The following is a 24,045-nucleotide window of genomic DNA, read 5'->3' as shown; positions in this document are numbered from 1 at the left end:
CCAGCCACGGGGGGGCTTTTGCAGCACCTGAGCGATCCTGAGTGGCAGCTTTGTGGCCAGGGCTGGGCACCCCTCTTGCCTGGCTCTGATGCCCCAGCGTGCGCCCACGACCTCACAGCCCGCCCAGGGTCCCTGGTCCTGCTTTCATGAGGTGGCCCAGACGCGCGCTGGAGCCCTCCCATGTGGACGCTACCCCTGCTCACACCCCCACAGCAGCAGCACCTACAGCCGCCCCGCAGACGATGTGCTAGACAGGGACTGGGCAGAAGCTACGGTGGCCCCAACCCCTCCGTGGGCTTTGGCTCCTCAACCCTAGCCCTGCTGGCCAGGTGCTTCCAGGGCTGGGGGTGGGCAGGGTGGGCATGGCAGGCTGGGACAGGTCACCTTTCCTCACCTCAAAGGTGCCAGTGGCCATCCCAGATTCTCCTACCTTTAAAACACAGTAGTCAGAGCTACAGCAGGCGCGGGTAGCTAAGCGCGTGTGCTGAAAGCGGGGCCGTGCAGTCAGGAGTTCAGGGAGGCCGGGCTGCTGGCTCCCAATGGCCTGGAAATGGCCTGGCGGCCACAGCCGCAACACACACGCAGGTGAGGACAGTCTGCTGCTGCTCCGTGAGTTTCCAGTTACTAAACTGCCAGCTGGAAACGACACACGATGCGTGGCTGCAGGAGTGCAAGATGAGAGCGAGTGTGGGAGCCTAAATTAGGAAGCGCAGGCCCCAAGGACGGTGTGTTCTGCTCAACCATGTGGGTCCCGCCATTCCGATCCAGTGACTGCATGGCCAGCGCGGGTCAAATTTGGAAGTGAGCAGGCTGGGCGCAGAGCCCAAGGCTGGGTGGCCACACTGCCACCTGGTGGCCGCTCTGCCCGGGGCTCAGCTTGCAGTCACAGGACCTCGGGGCTGGGAAGTGCAGGCAGCACAGGGTTAACCTGCTGCTCCACAGCCTGCCTGGCCCCAGACGTCTGGCAGCAGGCGCCAGCGCTAGGAATTCCCAGCCGGGTTCCTGTGAGGCAGGCATTTTATCAGGACAGTGTCCAGGGGGCCTTTTCTGGGGGTAGCACAGCTGAAAAGAGCTGTCCCAGGGACACCTGCCGGGACATGCCAGGGCGGTCACGCGTGTAGAGGCTCCTTCCCAGGGGTCCAGGGTGGGCCACAAAGCCCCACACAGCAGGGACCACTTGGATGTGGCATGTTCCTACTGTTCACAACATCACCCTGGCACTAGAGCACCCTCCCTGTGCTACACACGTGTCCTGTGGGGTGTAACGTGTTCCCTGTGTGACAAGTGTGCTACTGCCACCCTGGTACCCGGACTGCATTCTAATCCTGTTCTCAGTGTGAACAAGCTGATGGTGACCAAGGGCATTTTGTCAATAACCAGTGCTTGTTGCCATGTGACCAGCCACGGCCGTGCCTGCCTCTTGCAGGCTCACGGGGGCAGCTGTTTCTGCATTTGCTTCCTTGGACTCTGGCTCCGGGATGCAAGGGGGAAGTGGCAGGGCGTGTCCTGTGCTCCCCACGGCAGCTCTGCCTCCAGCTACCCTGAGACCTGTTCCTATCTGGGTGCCAAGGCAGTGTGCTGGGCTCCTTCCTCAGTCTAAGATTCACAACTTGGAGTTTCTCCCCAGAGGATTCTGTGGCAAAACAGGGTGGTCTCCAGCAGTGGGGGACATGAGGGGAATGAGGCATTTCCAGAACCGCCTGTATGTGCCAGGTAGATAGCTCTGCCTCGGCCACGACACTGCGCCCCCAGATGGCCTTTAAGTGGCATCTGCTGAGGAACAGGGTTAGGGACTGGGGTGGGGAGCAGCCAGCTCTGCAAGAACAGGGCCCCTCCCACTTTGCACTGGGGGCACAGGGACTTCCAAACACCCAGGGTCTGCCAGGGCATGTGACAGCGGTTCTCAGGGGGGAAGTCTGTTCCCTGGACGGTGGGAGACTGAGGGTCCCTCCATCTCACCCCTGCATGGCTGGGCTAGCCCTGGGGTGGACCACCTCCTTGAAGGATGGGGCCAAGGGCAGAATTGCAAAGCGCTAAACCCATGTGGACCAGGGAGACAGACAGTGGAGGGGAGACTGGTTTGTGGATTCGTGATAGCAGGCCAAGCGCACGGGAGTGGGGGCACACATGGGAGAGGGACCACAGGGACACACACACGGAGACAGGAAGCCAGCAGATGCTGGGAAGCCATGGAGGCCGGGCTCCCCTACCTGACTCCAGACAGCAAGAGTCGGCTTGGAGGGCACAGGCCCAGCCTCTCCTCCATGACCTGGAAGTTCAGAGAATTGCCTGGAGGGGATGCTTTATGTCAAATATGATAGTGAAGATTCTTAGAGGTCAGGGTTGACTCTTAAAGAGCTGAAATAAACTATTTTAACAACAGAAAATGACTTAAAGTTACGACCTCAAAGATGCTGTCAGGGAAACTACTCCTCAGAGGAAGCAGGGTCCACAGCACCCCGCTGGGGACCAGTGTCAGAGAACAGGCCTACCCCGTGTTGAGCCTCTGTGAGCCGGGCCCCAGAGCTCCAAGCTGCCGTGGGGAGCACACTCGTACAGTGACGGCCCCTGGGAGCACAGACACGCTGCTGTGTGACCGCCCAGACCCCACGGGCTCGCCAAGACCTCCTGCCATGGTGGCCTGGCCATTCACCTGCTTCGGTTTCCTAAACGCCCTTTTAAGGTCCCGAGGGGCAGCCCCTGCGTTCAGTGCCCGCCCCGACCCTGGGGCTGGGCACTTGCCCAGAGTAGCTGTGGAGCTGCCCCTGTTGGGCAGAGACCGTGAAGACCAGCTGGTGTCAGGAACACCGGCGGGGACAGAGACCCAAGAAGGGGTGGCTTGCACAGACACCTCTGGGGGCCAGAGCTTCCTGCCTGTGTTCATCCAGTGTCACACCTGCAGTGACAACTGGCAGGAACAAATGTTCCTGACCCTTCCAGATGCTCCGCTGGCTGAGTCCCCGGGCGAGTCTCAGCGCCTGAGCCACTGCTCAAACTTTGTTTCCCGCAGCCCTAGTGGTGAGACACCATCACTACCCCATTTCACAGAGAGGAACACTGAACTGCACAGTTCAGTGCCCCTGGTCCATGGGCAGTGGAGCACTTCCGTCTCGGTCCTGTGGCCTGTGTTCCTCTGGGGGTGACAGATGGCTCCTGGCCTTGGGGAGCTGGCTCAGGGAGGGCAGAAGTCCTGTGGGCCAGAGCCTCCCATGGGGCCAAGTGCTCTGAGGATGCTCCCGTGGGTGGGTGCTTGGGAGGAGGGGGAGGACTCTGCATGTGTGTGGGTACTGGCGTAGCCAGGGGCAGAGGGACACAAGATCACAGGAGAGCTGAGAGGGCCTGCGGAGGGGGTTCGGCAAGGGTGGAGGAGAGGGGAGGGAGCCCGGTGCGGGACACGGCGAGGTGTGTTGTGCCCCCTGCAGCTGCGAGGGCCTGAGAGGCTGGGTAGGAGGCCCCTGCGCATCGGGAACCTTGGCGAGGACCTGGACAAGGTGCAGGGGCAGGCACGGCTGCTCATGATGGGCCAGCTGCCCTGACACCCGGCTGTGGCCGTGGTTGGGTACAGAACCCTGGGTGAGCCATTATTTTCCGAACAGTTTGAGAGGAATTTTCCCATGTTTTTCCTCCCCAGTGTTGCTGCCAACGACATCTCTAGAAGTCTTCCTCTCTCTGCCTCTTCATGCCAGGTTTTCAAATGGTGATGAGGGCACTGTAGTTGTAATGGTCAGGTTTATGTGTCAATTTGGAGAGGCCAGCTGCCCAGGTGTGTAATCAAACAGGTGCCTAGGTGAGGCTATGCAGGTGGCTTGCTGAGTGACCAGCACCTGTCACCGGAGAGCTCTGGTGACGGTGGTATCCCCAGCATGCCAGTGGGCCTGCCCCACTCAGCAGGCAGAGCCTAAGCATAGAGCTGAGGCTTCCCTGGGGAAGCAATTCTGCCCGTGAGTTGCGGCCCAGTTTGCAGAGCTGTTCATGGCCCGCACTCTGCGGGTTTTGCACTGGCTATGTCAGGCCCAGACAGAGCCAGGCCCTTGTCATGGGTCCACACCCACATCTCCTTCTGGGTCTGCTTTTCCTGGGACCCTGGCAACCCAGGGCCTCCCCTGGGGGTTCCTGCTGGGCCCGCGGTGTGGCCTCTACCCTGGGTTTTTCTGGCTTCCTTCTGTGGTAGTTGCCTTTCTCCCACTTTCTCATTCTCTCCACTTTCTCAGAAACTCCTGGTAGTTGGTTATGAAATATTCTGAACTGTGTTTACGGTTTTAAGAAATATTTTGTCTTCACTTCCCAACTCCTCATAATTGTGCGGGGTTCCTCAGCTTTAGATATTAGCTTTCTAAGTGAACATCCTATTCCACTTAATTTTTTTAAGTGATCTTTCTCTCTGATTGCTTCTGGGATTATGAATATGGTAAATTTTAATATTGCTTCCATTCTTTTGGCCTGATGAAAATCACAGGTTTTAAGCAGGATTTCTTCTCTTCCAGAGACACCTCCATTGTCTCTGAGCTCCCCACTCCGTCTTCCTTTCCGGTTTGCTTATTTTGGTTCCTGCCCTGTGACACAGTGCCCTCCTCAAAAGGCCGCAGGCCCAGGCTACGCAGCCTCCGTTCCCCAGCGGGAGCTGTAGCCCTTCCTCTCAGTCTACTGGCTCTCCTCTGAGCAGTGGCCTTGCCTCTGCAGTGTGGTACCGCGGGGCACGCAGAGGCTGCCCCTCAGGCAGCATGGCGCCTCACCCTTCCAGCCCCCCCTTGTTTCCAGCTGTCCCCAGTTGCTCCATTCCTGTATCTCCCTCTGCTGGGGAAGGAGGCAGGTGACATGGTGTCTAGGGGTCCAGCCGCTGCCCCAAATTTACGCTCCATCCTTCGAATCTCAACCTGAGGTCCTGCCTCTCTCTGTGGACACTAGGAAGATAGGGGTGTGTTCACTTCCCACCTTGTTATTGGCTCCTTCCTCTTGTATCATTCTACCAACTGTAACCGGTTAAACCGACCGCGGCAGAGACTGGATTGGAATTCTGAATTCTCCGGAGGTCCTAGCACCGTGGCTAAATGAGATCCTGCTGTAGGCAGAATTCCAAGCTCCCAGCCCCGTGCACATGCATTGTGGCCCCCTCCCTCTGAGGGTGGGAGAGCCTGTGTCCATGCTGGCCATTACAGGACACTGGTTCACATGTGGGATAGCCAGCTGGAGGCCAGTCAAGTTGTGAGAGGCCGTGGGCCAGGCCCCAGGGTGCCTGTTTCAGCCTGGAGTGACTGCACCACCAAACAGCACAAAATGTGGTCTGAATTTTCTCCAAGGATTGGAATGAGCACACGCCCTTTCAGCCCGTTGAGACCCAGAGATGACCAGTGTGTCCCAGGCTACACTTCGGCGGCAGAAGCCGAGCTAACAATGGCACAGGGAAAAGCTGCCGTGTCTGGGAACTTGAGAAGACGCACTGGCAAACGTGTCCGGAAAGCGACGCTAGCCAGCATGCTGCTCACACGCCGAACGCTGGCTTTGCTCTGTGTGCTGACCTGGAGGCTCCTAGAGCCTGCACGTGCCCACTCAGCACGGGTTGGTGCACGCTGGGCCCCAGGGAGGGCAGGGAGCCAGCCCTCGAGAATGCGCTGCAGGAGGGGGGTTCCTGCAGAGAGGGGTCCGCCCGCGACGCTGCGGCAACGCGCGCTGCTGTTCATGCACTGGAGGCCCTGACAGATGCAGCCCTGGGCGTCAGCTTTTCCTGGGCCCTCTGGGATTTGCAGGTAGAGGCAGATGCTGGATTTCAGTTTTCCTTCCCAGTTCTGTTGAGCATTAAATATGGAGATGAAAATAAAGAAGGTCGGAGGTGCTCCCAGAGCGCATGGCAGAGGTGGCGTTGGGCGTCTGGTCCAAGAGTGGTGGACATGGAAGACCTGGCTGAGGGTGCCTGACACGGGACTCCCCTCAGAAGCACGTCTGGCCCATGGCTGTTAAGTTCAAGCCCCCCCAGAGTCCCCTGGCCATTCTCCATGGGAGCCAGCTCTGAGAAACGGGGCCCGAGGGCACTGCACCTCAGCTCTGCAGGTCACCGTTGGGGTGGCGGAGTGTCCGCTCTTCTCGGGAAGTGACGTAGGTGCAGGCCTGGCTATGGCTTCAATAGGACCGTTTGTCTCCCGGAAGCTCAGGCTGGCTCTGACCGCCACGTTGGGAGGTGGGGCACTGAAGCGGTGAGTAGCGGGCTGCTGGCAGGCATGAACACCTTTCCCGGGAGTGGGCTCTCGAGCGACCACTGGATGCCTGAGCACAGGCGGCTGGGAAGAGAGGCTCGGCCCTCCCACCATACTGTGTTGCAGGGAGGCCCTCGCCTGACGTGGCCTCTGGATGTTGGCCCTGAGGTCTCCAGGACGCAGGCCAATGAGCTCCATTCCTTAGTAAATCGCCCGTGAGGGGATTTCTGTTGTAGCAGAGGGAATGGCCCGCCCCAGGGCAGTGGCTCTGACAGGACCACCTGCTCTGAGCTCTCCTGCAGACTGCAGGATGTCGTGAAACCCATGTGTGTCGCAACATGCTCCAGTGAGAAAACACGGCACTGGGTCTGGTGGAGTCCTGGCCAGAGGCAGAACATGGGGGAGGGGGAGAGGCCCTGGGCACAGGCCTGTGCTGTGTGTGGCAGAGCCCTGCATTGCGGGACGGGGGACTCTCACCTCTGATGCTGTAAACCTGGGCTGCTCTGAGAGTTCTTTGTCTGGACAGGTGCCTGGGGACAGAGTAGCCGGGCCTCAGCAGAGGCAGGAGAGGATGTGACAGGCAGGGTGGAAGCCGAGGCGCTGAGGATGGCCCGCAGGTGCGCCACGTGGACCCCACCCCTTCTCTGTGGCCTTCAGCTGCCTAAGAACCAGCCTGGCTGGAAATGTGGCTTCCATGTGCATCCCAGCCATGACCTTCGGGTCATCATGCTGACACTCCCACTTCCACCGGACGCCATGACACTTCTGAGGTGTCCAAAGGTGGTCATGGAAAGGGGCAGTTCTCAGGTCCTGCCCCAACCTCCGCTTCGGAGTATTCCTGTAAGTCTTGCCTGGACACCACCTGCAGGGCCTCCAGTCCCAGAGGCTGTGCGTGCGCATCGCTGGAGTGTGCTTTCTCCTTCAGTGAGCCCTGTGCCCCTGCTCACTGTCCTCCAGGGGTCTCCCTGGATTCCTTCTGCAGACAAGACCGGGACCTGGCCAGCGGCCTCCCCCACGACAGAAGGAGCCAGGAGGATGCAGTGAGTGTTCACCCAGAGGGGATGTGGGGCAGGGACAGCCTGGCCCCTCTACCTCACAGGCTAGCTGTGTCCTGCCCTGTGGGACCTCGGCCAGGCAGCCAGGGAGCTGGAGCTGCGCTGGCTCCACAGCTGTTTCCTGGCTGCTGGCTGCTGCAGATCCAGCCCGCACGTGGCAGACGAGGGAGGTCCCCTAGGGTTGCATCCCATTTCCTCCTTCTTGCCTGCTCTCTGAGTCAGGGGCTCCACCAGCCTCAGGAGTCTGGGTTGAGGTTTGCATTCGTTTTTGTAAAACGTATGGCTGCTCAGATCACAGAGAGGCAGGAAGGCGTGGGGCTCCCTCTCCCATGCTCACAGGCAGAGCCGGTTCCCTGGCCTTGAGCACAGGTGATGCTGCCTCCAGACTTGACCCTCAACCCTCGATCCCACCCTCAGACTGTGTGGATGATGCCCGGGCCCCTCTCTCCTGTTCCCTGGACATCGGTGCTAGGAGAACCAAATGACTCCACTGTGCTGGAGCCAGCCTTGGGCCTCCTGGTTGTGGAGTGGCCTCTGCTGGCTGATTCTTGCATTAAATGAGAGGATGGATCCAAAACTCAGAGTAACCACTCCATATTGTCAGTTATTTCTGCTACAATTCCCTTGGGAAATACCAAGCTCCCATGGGTCCCCCCCAGGACCTGCCCCCACAGGATCCCCCTCCCTTTGGTCCATGGCCTCAGCTGCCCTGTTCACTTTGAATCGTGGCTTTCCCGTTGCTCCCCAGGCCCTGCCACAGGGTCCCTCACCCTTAGCCTCCACGATGCGCCTCTCTGGGGGACTCTGATGTTGACCTTTCCAGGAAACCATCGCTCTCCGTGTGCTCAGCATCTGCCCCTGTCTTTAGCTTTTTGACCCCACAAGACCTGGCCCCTTCAAACACTGCCCAGCCAGACCCTTCCTCCCTGCTCCAGTTTGTCCTCCTCAGGCACGGCGCAGACCCAGGCTGTCCCTGCACACGCTCCCTCTTCCAGATCTCTGAGGCCTTCTAACCTCTGACCTGCCTTGGTCTGGTTTGGGCACCCAACCTTGCCCCTCACCCCTCTGCTGAGCTTCCAGGGACAGCGTCCTCCAGCTGGGGGCTGCCTTCCTCCTGGCCTGCGGACCCCTCGCTCCTCTGTCCTGCCTGCCTGCTGGGGGCACGTGCCTGGCCAGATTCCCTGTCCTGGGCCCACCCTGCCCCCAGACCCACTTCCAACTGCCCGAAGGACATTTTTACCCCAAGCTCCACAGGGCCTCGGGTGAACATATTCAAAGTGGGACCACCCAGCCCCTCTCCCACTGCAAAGATCTGCGTCCCCATAGCTGATACCTCCAAGCACCAAACCCACGCAGCCACATTTGGCGAAGGGGCCTCGAGGGTAAAACAGGCTGCACAGGTCCCTGTGAGAATGGGCGCAGCTGCTGGCACCCTGACCAGCATGTGGGGACAGGCAGAAGCCACCCTCCGTGAGCCAGGGATGCAGCACGGTGCCCTGGACTCTGGACTAAGAAAGGAAGCTCCTGCCATCTGCGGCATCTGCGGTGGCGCCCGAGCTGGCTGAGTGTCAGCCGCAGCCCTCATCGCCTCTGCCCTGGCCTGGGGGCCCCCTGCCCACATCTCCTCCAAGGCTGCTGCACACGGCTGCCAGGTGTCGGGCCCTCCCAGCACCTGGGTGCAGAGCCCTGCATGGGGTGCACTGCAGCTCTCTCCTCTCTGCCACACCGCTGGGGCCTTGCTAACCATCCCAGGCTCCTGCAGGCCTGTCCCCTCCTTGCCTCCACAGAACAGCGTGTGGCCCGTGGTTGCAAGCCAGGCTTCACAGAGACGGGAGCTGCTGCTGACAGTGTCCCCATCCGTGTCGGCCCAGGGAAACGAGTGCACTCATGGGGAGAGGCCCCAGGGGAGGAGCCTCCCTGGGGGGCACTTGAGGGTCTCAGTTCCCAGTGAAGCCTCCCTGGATTTCCGAGTGCACTCCCTGCCCTTGCCTGCTGCCCCTTGCTCTGGCACTCATGCCACTAGAGCAGGCCTGCACCTGTGGTCTCCATGGGAACCTGTGTGGGCTGAGCTGGGGAGGTCACGGTGAGGTCACGCTCACCACTCTGACTTCTGCAGTTTTATTTATGTACTGGAAAGGCAGAGCAGTACAGAGGCAGAGGGGTGGGTGAAGGGCAGTCCTCTGCTGCTGGCTTGTTCCCCAAATGCCTGGGCAATCTGTGGGCAGGCGAGGCCCTCGCCCAGCTCCTGTGCAGGTGTGGGGGACGGACACCGTGGGGATCCGGAACCAACAGTGGAGCTCCCACGCTCTGTGCGTGCCTTGCCGGGTGTGCACTGCCAAGGGCAATTTTTGAAAGCACACAGGGACCTTGAGAAGGGTTGAGATTCAGTCCCAGAAAGGACCAGAGCAGGAATTTGCTTAATCATTAAAAATCCTCCTTAAAGATGTTTACGGTTCCTGGGGCAGGCGATCAGCACAGTGGTCCAGGCATGGCCTGTGATACCCACATCTCATCTCAGAGCGTCGGGGTTACAGCCCAGGTACCACTCCCAACCCCAGCTTCCTGCTAATGTGCAGGTGATGGCTCAAGTCCTCGGGCTCCCACCCATCTTGGAGACCCAGATGGAGGTCCACACTCTCGGCTTTGGCCTGGCCCAGCCCTGGCTATTGTGAGTGTCTGGGGAGTGAACCAGTAGATGGAAAACCTCTGTGTCTGGCTCTGTCTCTCTGCCTTTCAAATAAAACTAAGTACCACTTAGAGCTCACTGTTTGAGAGAGGTAACTTTCTAAGGCTCAGCCCCCGGCTCCTGTGACCTGCGTGTCAGTGTCTGCTCTGAGGAGGCACTGTAGATTCGAGATGCCCACGGGTGGTCTGCAGGAAGCAGCAGCAGGGCAGGATTGCAGAGGGGCCACTGTGGCCTCTTGGGGCGTGGGGGAGGGCATCTGCACGGAGCAGTGGAGCCTGAGGCTCCATGGGGCTGGGTTCGGAGCCTCTGGATGCCCTGGGCCTCTGAGCTCTGTCCCCACTCAGGCCCTCCTCTGCTCAGCCAGCACCCTGGACTCTCCTTCAGAGACGTCCACCTGCACGCATTTCTTTCCTGAACTGAACAAATACAAACCGGTGGGACTGACTGGGTCTTCCGAGAGCTTCCCCACGCACCTGCAGTGCCTGTACCAAACAGAGAGCCCCGGGACCAGTGCCGTCCTCTCTCTGGGGGTGGGGGTGGAGAGGCGGCCTGCGGATTTCAGCCAGCACAGACCCAGATCAGCAGATATTCACGTGTGGGCACAAACTAGAAAACAGGCAACTGGACCTGCACATTCCCACATTTCTACCACAGAGCCTGAAACCGCTCGCCCAACGCACGTGAGGTGGACAGTGCCCGTGCCTCGTGACGACGGCCGTGCCCAAGCTCAGGGTTTCACAGTCCGGCATCACGGTTTCCAGCCTTGCCTTCTGCACGAGGGGAGGTTGGGGGTGGAGCCGCCCACTCACCTGCGGTGTGTGAGGAAGCTGCCGCTGACGTGGCCCGAGCCATCGCAGCCAGGTGTGGGGCAGGACATGCCTTCCGTCTTGACCGACTTCCAGGAGAACTGGGAGCCGTTGAGGTACCCGTCCTTCTGCCTCTTGGCCGCCAGCGGGCACCCCGAGGCGCTGCGGTGGGAGGCATACTTCCCCGTGATGTGGCCCTGCCCGTCGCAGCCGGGGACAGGACACCTGGGCAGCACATAGAGGGGACAGCATCAGCACCCTGCCGCCACAGCCCACGCCTCTGCACCCACGGCCACAAACCCCTAGTGGAAGAGAAAAGAACACTCCTGCTCCAGGGGCTGAGCGACCGGAAAGGGAAGGAGAAGAAAAAGGAAGAGAAGAAATGAAAACAGGGAGAAAGGGAAAAGGAAAAAGGAAGAGAAAGAGAAATAAAAATAAAAAAGAACAGAAAAAGTGGGAAAAAAATAAAAATGGAAGCAAAAAAAACAAGGAAAATTAAAAACAAAATCACTACAGGTCGCCACCTAGTGGCGGCGCTGGCTGTTGCGCCCCTGCGGAGCTGTGAACCTGTGCTGTCGCGTGAGCAGCCGGGAGCGCTCCCGGCAGAGGGCGCTGCGGCGGGGGGAGGGTGCCGGCCTCCATCTCAGACACAAAGATTTTGGCCAGAATCATAACTTTTCTGGTGGAAAAATGTAGTCAGTGGGATGTTGTGGGATTATTTTCATGTAAAAATTTTAATTAAAATTTTAACTTACTCATCTATTGATTTGTGAGGCAGAAAGAGATTGAGAGAGACAAAGAGAAGGACAAAGAGTGAGCTCCCATGTGCTGTTCACTCCCCAAATGACCACAGTGGCCAGGGCCCAGCCTGGGCCAAAGCTGGGAGCCAGGCACTGAAGCCAGGTCTCACAGTGGCCACCACGGCTGCCTCCCAGGGTCTGGATAAGCAGAAAGTGGGAGTTGGGAGTCAGGAGCCAGAGCCTGGCATGGAGCCAGGCACCCGTCTGTGGGGCACAGGTGGCTTAGCCACCAGGCCAGATGTCCCTGAGGAGATTTTTAAGAGGCTTCTTCGTGGGTCTCTGTCCTGGGGAGAGCTGGGAAGCGTTTCTGTTTGGCTATGTTCTCCAGAAGCCGCGGAAGCCCCTTCTGGGAGTTCACACTTGGGGCCCAGAGGTGACCCGGGACAGCGGGCACGGAGTCCACAGCCGGCACACACACAACCTGCAGACTCGAATCACCCACTTATTCTGATCATGTTTAATTTACCTTGTTTTGTGTTTTAATTCGTTTTAAATAAATTCTTTCTCCAAAGACACAGGGTGAGGCTGGAGTCTCAGGGGATGGCCCCAGGCCTGTCCCGTGGACTGCTCAGGGGTGCGGGCAGGGCCCCGCGGAGCAGCAGGGCTTGTGACCAGCATCGGAGGAGGCTCAGCCTCTGCCATCTCTCGAGCCTCAGAACTGGGCTGCATCCACGAGTTCCTTTTAGAGGCCCAGATGCTGATAAAGGCGACTTCTGGCGTCACGGTGAAAACCTTCACCGGCCTGGCCACCAGATCTGCCTTCCCAGGGCTCCCTGCTGCTACTCCCCAGGGGAGAGGGCAGCCTGGGAACCTCAGTCCCTTAGGGCAGCACTAGATACTGGTGTGACCTGGGCCGTGGGCTGCTGAGCAGGTGAGTCCTGGCTGTGCCGTGGCTTCCTGAGACCTCGGCCAGTGCCCACACAGCCCTGGGGCTGCACCCCTGCAGGCCTCCTACCTGATGGGCTCCTGGTCTTCCTTGTCCTCCTTGCTCTGTGCTACTCGGATGCCGCTCTTCTTGGCCCTGGGACACCCTGAAAGGCTGAAGGAGAAGCGCAGTTCAGAAAGGCTTCCACAGCCTTCCTGACCAGTGCCCAGGCTTTCCGGCCACCCTCCCAAGCCCAATGCCTTGGCAGGAGACACAGGATAGGCCGGAGGCTCATTCTGGATGGGGAGACTTCGCATACCCTCAGTCCCCAGCTGGGCGTCTGAGAGCCTGGGGCAGCCGGGAAGCTGCACAAGGGGAGAAAGGGGCAGGTGGTGGGAATGGAGTGTCCTAAAAAGATGCAGGGAGTACGGTGTCCACAGAGAGAGGGAGACAGGGGTGCAGACAGGGAGAGGCGGAGATGCAGAGCAGCGGGGGAGGGGCAGCCCGTGCACAGGAGAGGGAAACGGTGCCGCCCACTCCATCTGGGGGCCCCATCAGCTCCTGGCTTTGCCATCTCAGATTTGTCCTGGGAGGGAGCAGTGCCCCGTAATCTGTCCCAGTCCATTTGAAATGCGGACTCTGCTTGTATCTATAGAGGGGTAACAGGAGCTGAATAGGCTTATTTAATTTTTCACATTTTTGGATACAGAAGCTTTGCAAATGTTTCCAAGGAAAATGTGCAGCTGGCACAGGAACAAACACAGAACACCCAGAATAAATGGATTCTCTGCAGAGCTGGGAACCTGACAGGGGGTGGGGTGCCACCACCTGGGCAGCTGCCAGCTCCTGGGCTCCTGCCTGGGCTCCTGCTGTGGCCCTCCTCATGCAGGAGCCACTCCCACAGCAAGGCCCGCCCCTCAGCTACTCCCAAGTTCATGCGGGTGGCCTGGTGCCCTCTGGTGAGACTGGGGTCAGCACCTCCCAGGCAGCGATGGCCCAGAGGCGTCTCATACCAGAGTTGGCCAGACCTGGGTGGGAGGTGGACCAAGCCCCAGGGGTTCCTGTGGGCTCCTAGCCCCGCGTTTCCTGGGTCTGGCGGAGGTGAGTCTCCCCTGTCTCCTTTCACAGGAGAAAGGAAAGAAGTGAGGAAGATGAGGCGGGCCTGCCCTCGCTGCCCTGACTTCTCTCTTCCCTTTTCTGTGAGGACTCTGGCCCAGGAGGAACCTTCCGCACCCTGCTGTGTACGGTCAGCCTGGCCGGCCAGGGCTGCTGCTGTGGGCAGGGGGCTGTGGGCTGTGGGCTGTGTAAGGTCAGCTGGTCAGGGCTGCTGCTGTGGGCAGGGGACTGTGGGCAGGGGGCTGTGTAAGGTCAGCCCAGTCAGGGCTGTTGCTGTGGGAAGGGGACTGTGGGCAGGAGGCTGTTTAAGGTCAGCCTGGCCAGGGCTGTTGCTGGGGGCAGGGGGCTGGGGGCTGGGGGCTGGGGGCTATGTAAGGTCAGCCCGGTCAGGTCTGCTGCTGGGGGCAGGGGGCTGGGGGCGGGGGGCCGGGGGCTGTGTAAGGTCAGCCCAGCCAGGGCTGTTGCTGTGGGCAGGGGACTGTGGGCGGGGGGCTGTGGGCAGGGGGCTGGGGGCTGTGTAAGGTCAGCCCAGCCAGGGCTGTTGCTGTGGGCAGGGGACTGTGGGCGGGGGGCTGTGGGCAGGGGGCCGGGGGCTGTGTAAGGTCAGCCCAGCCAGGGCTGTTGCTGTGGGCAGGGGACTGTGGGCGGGGGGCTGTGGGCAGGGGGCTGGGGGCTGTGTAAGGTCAGCCTGGCCAGGTCTGCTGCTGTGGGCTGGGGACTGTGGGCCGTGCACCTGCTGACCTCCACTGAGGCCAAGCCACACTCCTCAGCGCCCCTCCCTCCACTGTTCACTGAGCTGCCTGCCTGACCCCCTGCGCCTCAGATCCCTCAGAAGCTCCCACCCCCCCGGCCCTGGCAACTGCCAGCAGACTCCGCCTTCTCTCTGTGCTCCACCGTAAGCTCGCTGCAGGCCCCTCTCAGGCTCCTTCCACGGAGCTCAGGGCAGGTGAGCTTCCTCAGCCTTTCCCCAAAGTCTTGCTGGAAGCTCTGCGTGGAGAGGCTGCAGGCTGTGTATCTGCCGAGTGAGTGCACGGGGGGCATGGGTGGGAGGGCGTGGGCACCCGCTCACCCCAGAGCAAGGGCTGAGAGCGGGATGCGCCTCAGGAGCTCACAGTCAAGGCGTCCGGCACAACGGAGCCCCCTCCCCAAAGGCTTCTTCACCCCTACCACCTGGGTCCCAGGTGCACCTGTCCCCTCTCCTGCCTCAAATTCAGTCCTCCTGCTTCTTCCCTGGTAGGCCTCTCTCCCCTACATCCTGCTCGTCACTTCCCCATGCCCACGGGATCCTCTGGACGTCCCTGTCCCCTAGTGCACCCCTGGATGCACGCGTCAGTCACGGCATGCTGTCTCCAGCGTCCTTCCCAGTGCAGCTCAGCACCTCCTCTCCCCAGTCCTCTGGTCAGAGACAAGGCCTGGCTCTGTTGCCACACCTGTGCCCCAGGAACTAGGTGGTGTCCCAGGCCTGGGCTGGAGGCCCCAGGCACGTGGCCCATGCCCTTCAGTCATCCTGAGAGCCCTTTGCCTCTCTCTGCAGAGCTGTCCACGTGCCCCTTGCCCCTCCCTCTGTGGTCTGCACAGAGCTAACCTTGCCTCCTGCTCCTGGGACATGGACAGAACCGTGCTCACTTAACAGTGGGCCTGTTTTTCTTTAGTGGGTAATTTACATAGACCTGTTAACTGAATGCAAACTGCCCATCCCACCTACACTTTGATGCAAGGGAAGCTGTTACTGGAATGGACAGTCCTGCACCACACTCTGCTTTCTGTGTGCTACAACCCCTACAGGGTGATGTATGTAGGAGTACTGCACATGTACCCTGCATAAGCACTCAGCTTTGACAAGAACACAGTCAAGAACACTTTCCAACTGTGTTGGTCCACCCTGGAGTTACTTACTCCGGGTGTAGAGCATGGTTTACAGTTCCGCCTAAATCGCTCTTCAATCACAGATCACAGGATATTGATATCTTACATTCTAAGATATGCGTGGCAAGAATAAACTGATAACATATGGCTAAGTTTGCATGGTGCTGACCCGTACCCCACAGGAGCAGTAGAAAGCAGACACATGGCCGACCGTGGCAGGAAACGTCCGCTTTTGACTGCATGGACTTTGAGGACTGAAATATTTCTAAGATAAAATAAAAGCCAGCACAGGATGTCCTTGCATTTTAATATTTAGTGGGAGGATTTTCAATTGTTCAATCCAGACTAGCAATGATACTCTGGCAGCCCCTGTGGAAGTAATGGCCAGGCCTGTCCTGCACTCAGGCATGGCGGCTGGCTCTGAATTGCCTTGCAAGGTCTCTTCTGGCCTGCTCTGGGTACGGCCTGGGGACGGAGGCAGTGTCTGGAGACACTCTGGGCATTGGGAACTGTGGTCAAGGACGCTGCCGGTAACCTGTGGGCGCAGGACAGTGCGCGAGCCCAGGCTGCTCGGCCGGCCTGGAGGAGACGCCCTCCTGTGGGGGAAGCCTCATCCCGACAGTTGCAGGTCTCCCTCCTCTGGGGGGTGCACATGTCCCCGCTTTTCCCAGACAAGCACTGTGCAAACTGAGCCTCCCAGTAGCCTGGGGAACAAGTAACTCGCCGTGGAGTAAGGGCAACACAGTCCCCTTGGGAGTCTGTCTCCAGTCCGCTCAGTGCCTGCCAGCCAGGTGAGCACCCCAACTCCGCACGGGGCTCTGGTCACTCGCAGCGGGGCCAACACCCCCGCTCTCTGCTCCCTGCTGGGTGCTGGGTGCTGGGTGCTGTTGCTGCTCCTGCCCCCACCCCACCCTTCCCTTTTGTTGTGCTGTTGCTTCCTACTCCGGGACGTGGAGAGCAGAGGAAAGCACAGGGCGGTTCCCCTTGTAGGGACTTCCCTGTGCACGTCCCTGGTCCACCCTCTCAGGTGAGTTTAGTCAGATGCTTGGTCCTTGATGTCCCTGACCCTCTCCCACACCTCTCCCCACTGCACAACCCCTGGCTGTGGAGTGTACCATCGCCACAGCCCCCTGTGTGCACTCTGCTTATCATCTTCAGCAAGTGTTCCAGGCACTTTTTTTTTTAAAGTACCCAAAGTTTCTTTCTGTGCTCACAGGGCCTGGCGTGAAGCAGACATGTACACAACCTTTGCTGCATGCAGTGTGGACATCTGTCCTGTCACGTGACTAAGGCTGCAGCCTGTGGCTGAGGCACTGCCCTCTCTCTGGAGACCACGAGGCCCAGCACCCGTGACGCAAGTACTTCAGCAGCACCTGGCTCTGCTGCTCCCTGCTTCCACTAACTGCACCACTCCGGGGTCCAGTGTTCCTGGTTAAGGGATCCACTCTCAGTGGGGTCAGGATGCTGGCCTCTCACTTGCATAAAATGCTGGGGGGATTTCTCTCCTGGAGTGACTGCCGCCATCTTTCTCAGTGGCCACCTGAACCACAGTGAGGTACCACGAGAGGAGCCATGGCACTGGCGAGGACATTTCCTTCCAAGGGAGGCCCCAGGCCAACGCTGCTTCACAGCCATGGCAGTCCCCGCCCTGCCTTGTCCAGGGGAGCCAGCCTGGGACCCTCCCTGCACTCTGCCTACCTCCGGTGAGAAGCGTAGTTGCCGGTGATGTGTCCAGAACCGTCACAGCCAGGGGTGGGGCACCTACGATGACAAACACAAGTCGGGGAATTTACTTGAAAGAAACAAAATCCCCCAAGCAATGACTGTCTTATTTATCAAGAAAGCAGACTCTCTGTTGCTTCCCCCCGCTTTGTGGAGGAGGCTAAAGTGAGCTGGAAGCTCCCCAGTCCACTGACCCGCGCCATCGGCCACCTCTGCCCTCCCTGGCACAGGGATTTTCTCCAGGAGGGTTGTGGGTTTGGTGACCACTGTGGATTCAACAGTGGGACAGAGACCATCCCAGGGCACTAGGCTGCCCTCTCCTTAATGCTCACAGTAAGCCCAGCGGGACCCAAGGGGGCAAGTACTGTTCACACCAACGCACACACGAAGCCAGGCTGCCGTGTGAGGAGACACACACGTGGGCTCAGCTACAGCCAGCACCTGTGCTGCGGCACCAGCCTCCGAGGCTAGCCTGGCTGACCCCAGCCTGTACCCACACTGACGTCATGGACCCCGGCAGGCTTGCCTGGACTGATGTGGCTACAACACAACGGGGGCCTGCCAGTGGAGACACCCAGAGCAATCCACGGCCACCCCCACTGCTCACGCCCACAGTGCTACGCGTGGCAATGCCATCACTCTGAGGGGACAGAGTGCTTTGGAGGAGCCCTGTGGTGACGGCCTCCATGCAGCGTCTTACACACAACACCTTGATAACAACCAGGGCCACCGAACACCTGCACTCCCAGCTCCCTCAGCTGCATCTGTTCCCATCACGGATGCAATCATTCATGACAGGAGTGAAGAATCCTCTTTCCACTAAACTTGTAGATAACAAGGACAGAAGATAACAAGGATAAAATGACTGAGAATCTTCCCCTCAAGGGGCAGGGTCCTGCTCTGTGCTACGGCCTTGGTCAGGGAGTGCTGGCCCCTGCTGGGTGCTGCAGCCCTGGTCAGGGAGTGCTGGCCCCTGCTGGGTGCTGCAGCCCTGGTCAGGCAGTGCTGGCCCTGCTCTGCTACGGCCCTGGTCAGGGAGTGCTGGGCCCTGCTGGGTGCTGCAGCCCTGGTCAGGGAGTGCTGGGCCCTGCTGGGTGCTGCAGCCCTGGTCAGGGAGTGCTGGGTCCTGCTCTGTGCTATGGCCCTGGTCAGGGAGTGCTGGGTCCTGCTGGGTGCTGTACCCTTGGTCAGGGAGTGCTGGGTCCTGCTCTGTGCTGTAGCCCTGGTCAGGGAGTGCTGGGCCCTGCTGGGTGCTGTACCCCCGGTCAGGGAGTGCTGGGTCCTGCTGGGTGCTGTACCCCCGGTCAGGGACTGCTGGGCCCTGCTGGGTGCTGCAGCCCTGGTCAGGGAATGCCTGAATTTTCAAGGACAGAAATCAACAATTTTAAATGCTCAGTGAATGCATCTGCCTCCTACAGATTTGAATTTGCTTTGCACTCAGATTGCACTCAGATGCTGGGAGCTGAGACCAGGCCAGCCAGCACCTGCTTGCATATGGGCGTTCTCGGGATCGGGTGGAAGGGATACAGTGCACGGACTGGTTTGGTTCCGAGCACCTGCATGTCACATTCTGACTCCTGGATGTGTAAACAATTTCAGTATTCAGGAATTCTCAGGTTCCCCTTAGTCCCAGGAAAGGGGACGTAATTCCACATCGTAGGGTACAGAAGCAGACGTTTCTACTGCTGAAGGGCGAGTGTAAACCGCAGTCTGTGCAGAGTGCGTGGGCGGCTGAGCGGATGGACTGCAGTTCTTGGTCCCACGGTTGAGCAGAGCCAAGCTCTGCTCCCAGGGCTACCCCTGCAAATCTGCCCGTGACCCGACTCTTCCTTAAAGTCACAGCGGCTTCTCGGCCTTTGAGGTTGACCGCATGACAGGTCAGCCAGCTGCCACGCCAGTGTCTTCAACCATTAACACAATGGCCTGACCAGCTAGCCCGTCATGTGGTCACGTGGACCCTGCCCTGGGACGCCCCTGGAGGAGAATCTTTGAAAGCACAAAAGGCGTCCTGTGAGAGGCTGATCTTCCTGCAAGCTGAGTTTTGAAAACAGAATCACTGCTCCTACCCGCCAATCGCATACACCTGGCCTTACTTTTCGCTGAGGAAAACAATAGGTTCTTAAGCTCTTCCTGTCTCACTATGTGGTGTGGGCTCGTTTAAGATGCATCCACTCTACTGTGAGTAAACATTGTGCCTCTTTTTTGTGGTAGGGAAGGAAATTGTTATATTCTGCTCAAATATAAAGTGGAACATTATAACCAAAAGAACAGAATGAAGACCAGACTTTAGTACCCATAAAAGAGTTTGGCAGCAGGCTTTCAGTGTTTAGTTAGTTTTCATGCACGTGTAATCCATTATCTGATAAGAAAGTAGGTGTTCCAGCGGCCCTTTCTGCCATGAAAACTAAGAAAGTTCTTATTTCATTCATTTTCACTGTTTTGGGAAAGGAAAAAAGAATCAAGGGAGAAAGGCCTTTCCTCTATGAAAGGTTTGCTTTGTTCTTCTTTTCAGGGTTTCCAGAGGGCCAGGCAGCCCCTACTTCTGACATCTTCTGCCCTGGGGACGTGGTGGGCTCAAGTCACTGAGACCAAGGCCCCTGCGCGGAGGGAGGCGGGAACAAGATCAGCCTGGGAAGGGCCTGGCTCAAGCAGTCCAGCACATGGTCTTGTTTCTCACTGCCAGGCCTGGGACACAGGCGAGCTCAGAAGAGGAACTGTGGCCCACAGGGCCAGCTGCTGCCTGCGGGAGGTGCCCGAGGCTACGGAAGGCAGCTCAGGGAGGTGTCGGTACTTCTTGCTTCCCGCTGCTCTGCACATTCATTTTTGTGACTGTTCAAGGCTTTTAGGTTTTTTTAAAAAAAAAACTCTTAGATTTGCATACAAATCTTGTGGCTTTAAGAAATCTCAACATTCCAAAAATAGAATTTTTGGAAGCCAGTGAACACGGCAGTGCTAACTCATCTCACAAAGGGCCTCTGTTCCTCAGACAGTGCCGGCCCCAGGACGCCTGATCCTGGGAATGGTGTGAAACTGACTTAGAGAAATCCCACTTGCATCTGCCCCTCTCAGAGGACTGCTTTTCTGTGAAGGGACGCCTGGGTGGAGGAATCAGAGGCAGCATGGCCTAGGCAGCACCGGCTGCACAGCTGGGACTCAAGTGGCTGGTTTCCATGGAAACGACCCCTCCATGCCCTCAGGGCAGGCCGGGCTTCCAGGCACTGCACTCAGTTGCTGCAGGGCAGCCTGGGGCTGAAGGAGGCCCCTCCTGTCATGGCCTGGAAACAAGAGCATCAGGGCTTGGCTGGTTCCTATGGTTACAGATGTGCAGGGCATGAAATAAAACACTTGGCTTTATTTTTTTTCTTTCCTACTCCAAAGGTATTATTAGTAAAAACCCTTTGAAAAAGGAAGCTACAAATACTCTCAAAATCAATGCTTGCGACCTAACAGACACGTTCAAGTAAAATAGTCTTGTGTTACCTGGGCTCGTGTCAGCCTTAAGACTGAGCAAATTAAGAGAACACAATTTTTGGATATATTACATCTGGCTGGAAAAATTGTCTTGCGTACTTAAGAACGACAACGGAAAATGATAATAAAAGGTGGCTGAGACTCTGCCTTGGATGGCCACATCCCACGTTAGAGTGCGTGGGTGTGAGTCCTGGCTCCTGCTCTGATCCGGCTTCATGCCAGTGCACACCCTGGGAGGCAGAGGTGATGGCTCAAGTACGTGGGTCCCTGCCACCCACCTGGAAGACCTGGATTGAGTTCCTGGCTCCTGGCTTCAGCCTGGCCCTGCCTGGCTATTGTGGGCATTTGGGAAGTGAAGACTTTGATATAAAAATAAATAAATAAATGCATTTAAAAAATGTTGTGAATGGCGCTTTACGTTAGGGGTAACATGCAGAATTCAGGTAGATGCTAAATGGGTAAAATCAGAGCACTCAGGAACTCGTGGCCTTTGGGATTCATGGCAGAAGCCCTTGTCCTGCAGGAACTACTAAGTTTCTGTTGCTTGGGATCTAACAGGTGCAGAGAGCTCCCCAGAACTCTTGCTGGCCTGACCTTCTCTTTATTATTTTCCACCAAAGGATCACTCCCTCTGGATCTCACAAGAACCGCCTGCGCACCCCTCCAGGGAAGTCAGAATATGTGTCCCCTAACACCAGAAGAGAATTTGTGTATTAAAATACGTGATCATAGAGAGCACAAAGATGGGACCCAGCCAGCTGGCCCTCTAGTTCTCCTGCTGTTCCTTAGCATATATCCCAGCCCCAGGACTGTCTTCTCCACTGGGAAAACCGTGGCCCTCAAACAGGGCAGCAGAGGTGCAAACAGTTCTGTCTGCTGACTGAGCTGTGTTACTGCTCATCAGATGCAAGGACGTCTCTAGTCTGTCTTCCCGTCCTCTCTCTTTGGGGAAAGAAACATCGTAATGATTAAATAAATACTTAAATTTGCATTAAGAGGGAAAGACATTTCCATTATGACAGATTCTTTACCCCAGGAATGCCCTCTGGTCGGTGAACATGGGTGTAAGTTCCATCTCAGGTCTCATCAAAGGCTGGCAGCAGGGACCCACCAGGTGTCCACCCTGGAGCAATGTGGGCCAGGGACCCCTCGGGCAGGAGCCCAAGGCCGACCCAGCATCACTAACCTTGGTCCCTCCACTGCTCCTATGGGACTCTGGGCGGACTCAATACCCCAGGTCCCTCAGGCCCTCTCTCTCCCTCCACCAGAGCCTACGCTCGCAGGTGTCCCTGAGCTCAGCGTGCAGTCTGGCTGACCCAGCAGCCTGCTCCCACCAGCTTGCAGGGAAGGAATGAAGGCATCATGCTTTCTCATTGGCTAGATCACTCCTACTTTAAATCACACAAATAAAGGCGAGGCTGTCAGCATGCGAGAGCCCTCTGCAGGCCTGGCCTCCTAAGGCTGACTTGCAAACATGACCAGGAAGCCACAGCCCAACGTCAGCCTGATATACTGTGAGTGGTTTAAAGAATTCCATGGACATTCCCTCTTATAGAAAGGGTCTTTTTTTAATCCTTTTATTTCATGGTAGCTCTGCCAAGAGGACTTATTTAGCAAAACAGAAAATATGAAAAAATATAACTTTAATGCCTTTAATTATAAAATAAACCATTAAAATATGAAGTCAGGCAAAAAAAAAAAAAAAAACTCCTTGGAGCCGGCGCCGTGGCTCAATAGGCTAATCCTCCACCTTGCGGCGCCGGCACACCGGGTTCTAGTCCCGGTCGGGGCGCCGGATTCTGTCCCGGTTGCCCCTCTTCCAGGCCAGCTCTCTGCTATGGCCAGGGAGTGCAGTGGAGGATGGCCCAGGTGCTTGGGCCCTGCACCCCATGGGAGACCAGGAAAAAGCACCTGGCTCCTGGCTCCTGCCATCGGATCAGCGCGCTGCGCCGGCTGCAGCGGCGGCCATTGGAGGGTGAACCAACGGCAAGGGAAGACCTGTCTCTCTCTCTCACTGTCCACTCTGCCTATCAAAAAAAAAAAAAAAAAAAAATGAAGTCAGGCATCATCTGTTCCAGCAAATCACATTGGTAACATCTTTTCCTCTGAGTAGTGTTTAGAGCCCTTGCTTATTTTCCTGTTGGACTATGGTCTTTTTACTTTTTATTTATTAAACTCTTCATATAGTGCCCTTAACTATAATGCAGATTAAATGTGTTATCTCAAAAATACTTAAAAAATTGTACATTGAAATGATTTCAGCTACATATCAGCCTCTATCTAACTGATTTAAAAATTTCACTTAAAAAAGGTTTTTTCTTGTCTAAATAGATTTAGTTCTAAAAACATATTTGATTGTTTTTGCTGTGTAAATGGAAAACAATAAAGACATGCAGAGAAGTACAAAATTAAGACATTTTAAGGTAGAAAAATGAGAAATTTTCATTCTTAAGCTACATCTCTGTGATTTGCTCCCCAACCCTAAAGAAATCAGCTGTTCAGAACCAATGCACACCCCTTCTGGTCAAAACTCCAAGGAAGACAAAATCCTACAAGCGGCTTTTCAATTTGTGAGATAGTCAAGTTTCCTTTTGAGGTTCGACATCATGTTTGCTTGTTTGGAGCCTGGGTCGCACGATGGGATGGGGTCTCTCTCTCAGGGTCTCCTTGATGGAGCTCCTGCCCCCCCTGTAATCTCAGCCCTTTCTGCCTGTCACTCTCACCCTCCTCATCCTCTCTCTCCCAAGCCACACATCAGAAACAGAGGTGAGGGGTTTTCTTGCCCCCCCTGCCTGCCCAGGGCTGCTCCCCTGAGGACCCCCGTCCTGTGTGACCAGGAGGTGTTCAGGACACTCCAGGGTCAGCAAGGCCTGCATGCATTTGAGTACAGACGAGGTGGTCTGTCCCGGGAGCCTGCTTGCTGGGGCTTGTGACGTGGGAGCATCAAACACCCTTTTCTTTTGGTTCCCAACACTTTTCATCTCTCTAAAAAACAAAATCAAAAAGGTGGAAAATAATTTTTTTAAGCAGACTTAAATGATTTTTTTAAAGACTCTCAGATCGTGTGCTAGAACAGACTAACTCAGGCTGCTACAAATGTACTGGTACCACGCATAGGCGACACTCACGTTCCGGCTGCAGAGACTCTGGGCCAAGAGCAGCCAAGGAGGTGCCAGGAGGTGAACCGGGGGCTACCTGGTGGGGGCTGAGCCTGCTGGTCCCTGATGCATGTCAGTTACATGAACCATTCCTCGCACCACCCTCTGTGAAGTGCCCTTGGGGGCCGCGCTTTCCAGACACCCGCGGACCACCAGGGATGCTCACTGGTGGTTCAGGTGTGACTCACAGGCTCATGCCTGCCTTTAGCTTGGGAAGACGCTCTGGCCAGCCCTGAGCAAACCTTCTCTCCCCCTCCCCGACTCTGGCCCCATCGTGCCCCTGAGGGTGCAACTGCGCTGGCTCTGGGGTTT

At 57.4% G+C, this 24,045-nt stretch overlaps 1 protein-coding gene across 22 annotated transcripts in view; it reads right to left on the bottom strand.

Moving 5' to 3' along the window:
- MYT1L (myelin transcription factor 1 like) overlaps nucleotides 1-24,045 on the bottom strand; it is a 440,164-nt gene that overhangs the window by 20,964 nt on the left and 395,155 nt on the right. For 20 of the 22 annotated variants that reach the window (XM_051838143.2, XM_051838145.2, XM_051838141.2 and 17 more), the window contains 3 exons: nucleotides 17,081-17,143; nucleotides 12,491-12,574; nucleotides 10,739-10,960 (listed from right to left, as the gene is read on the bottom strand). In XM_051838143.2, coding sequence (XP_051694103.1) covers nucleotides 10,739-10,960; nucleotides 12,491-12,574; nucleotides 17,081-17,143 — 369 coding nt within the window. Of the gene's footprint in view, nucleotides 1-10,738; nucleotides 10,961-12,490; nucleotides 12,575-17,080; nucleotides 17,144-24,045 lie in introns of those variants that run through there. The other 2 variants (XR_011386785.1, XR_011386786.1) reach the window with 1 other exon arrangement.

The sequence above is a fragment of the Oryctolagus cuniculus genome, chromosome 2, assembly GCF_964237555.1.
Source record: "Oryctolagus cuniculus chromosome 2, mOryCun1.1, whole genome shotgun sequence".
Taxonomy (NCBI): Eukaryota; Metazoa; Chordata; class Mammalia; order Lagomorpha; family Leporidae; genus Oryctolagus; species Oryctolagus cuniculus.
Note: the sequence above shows the minus strand (reverse complement) of the source record. Positions and strands in the feature narration are given on the sequence as shown.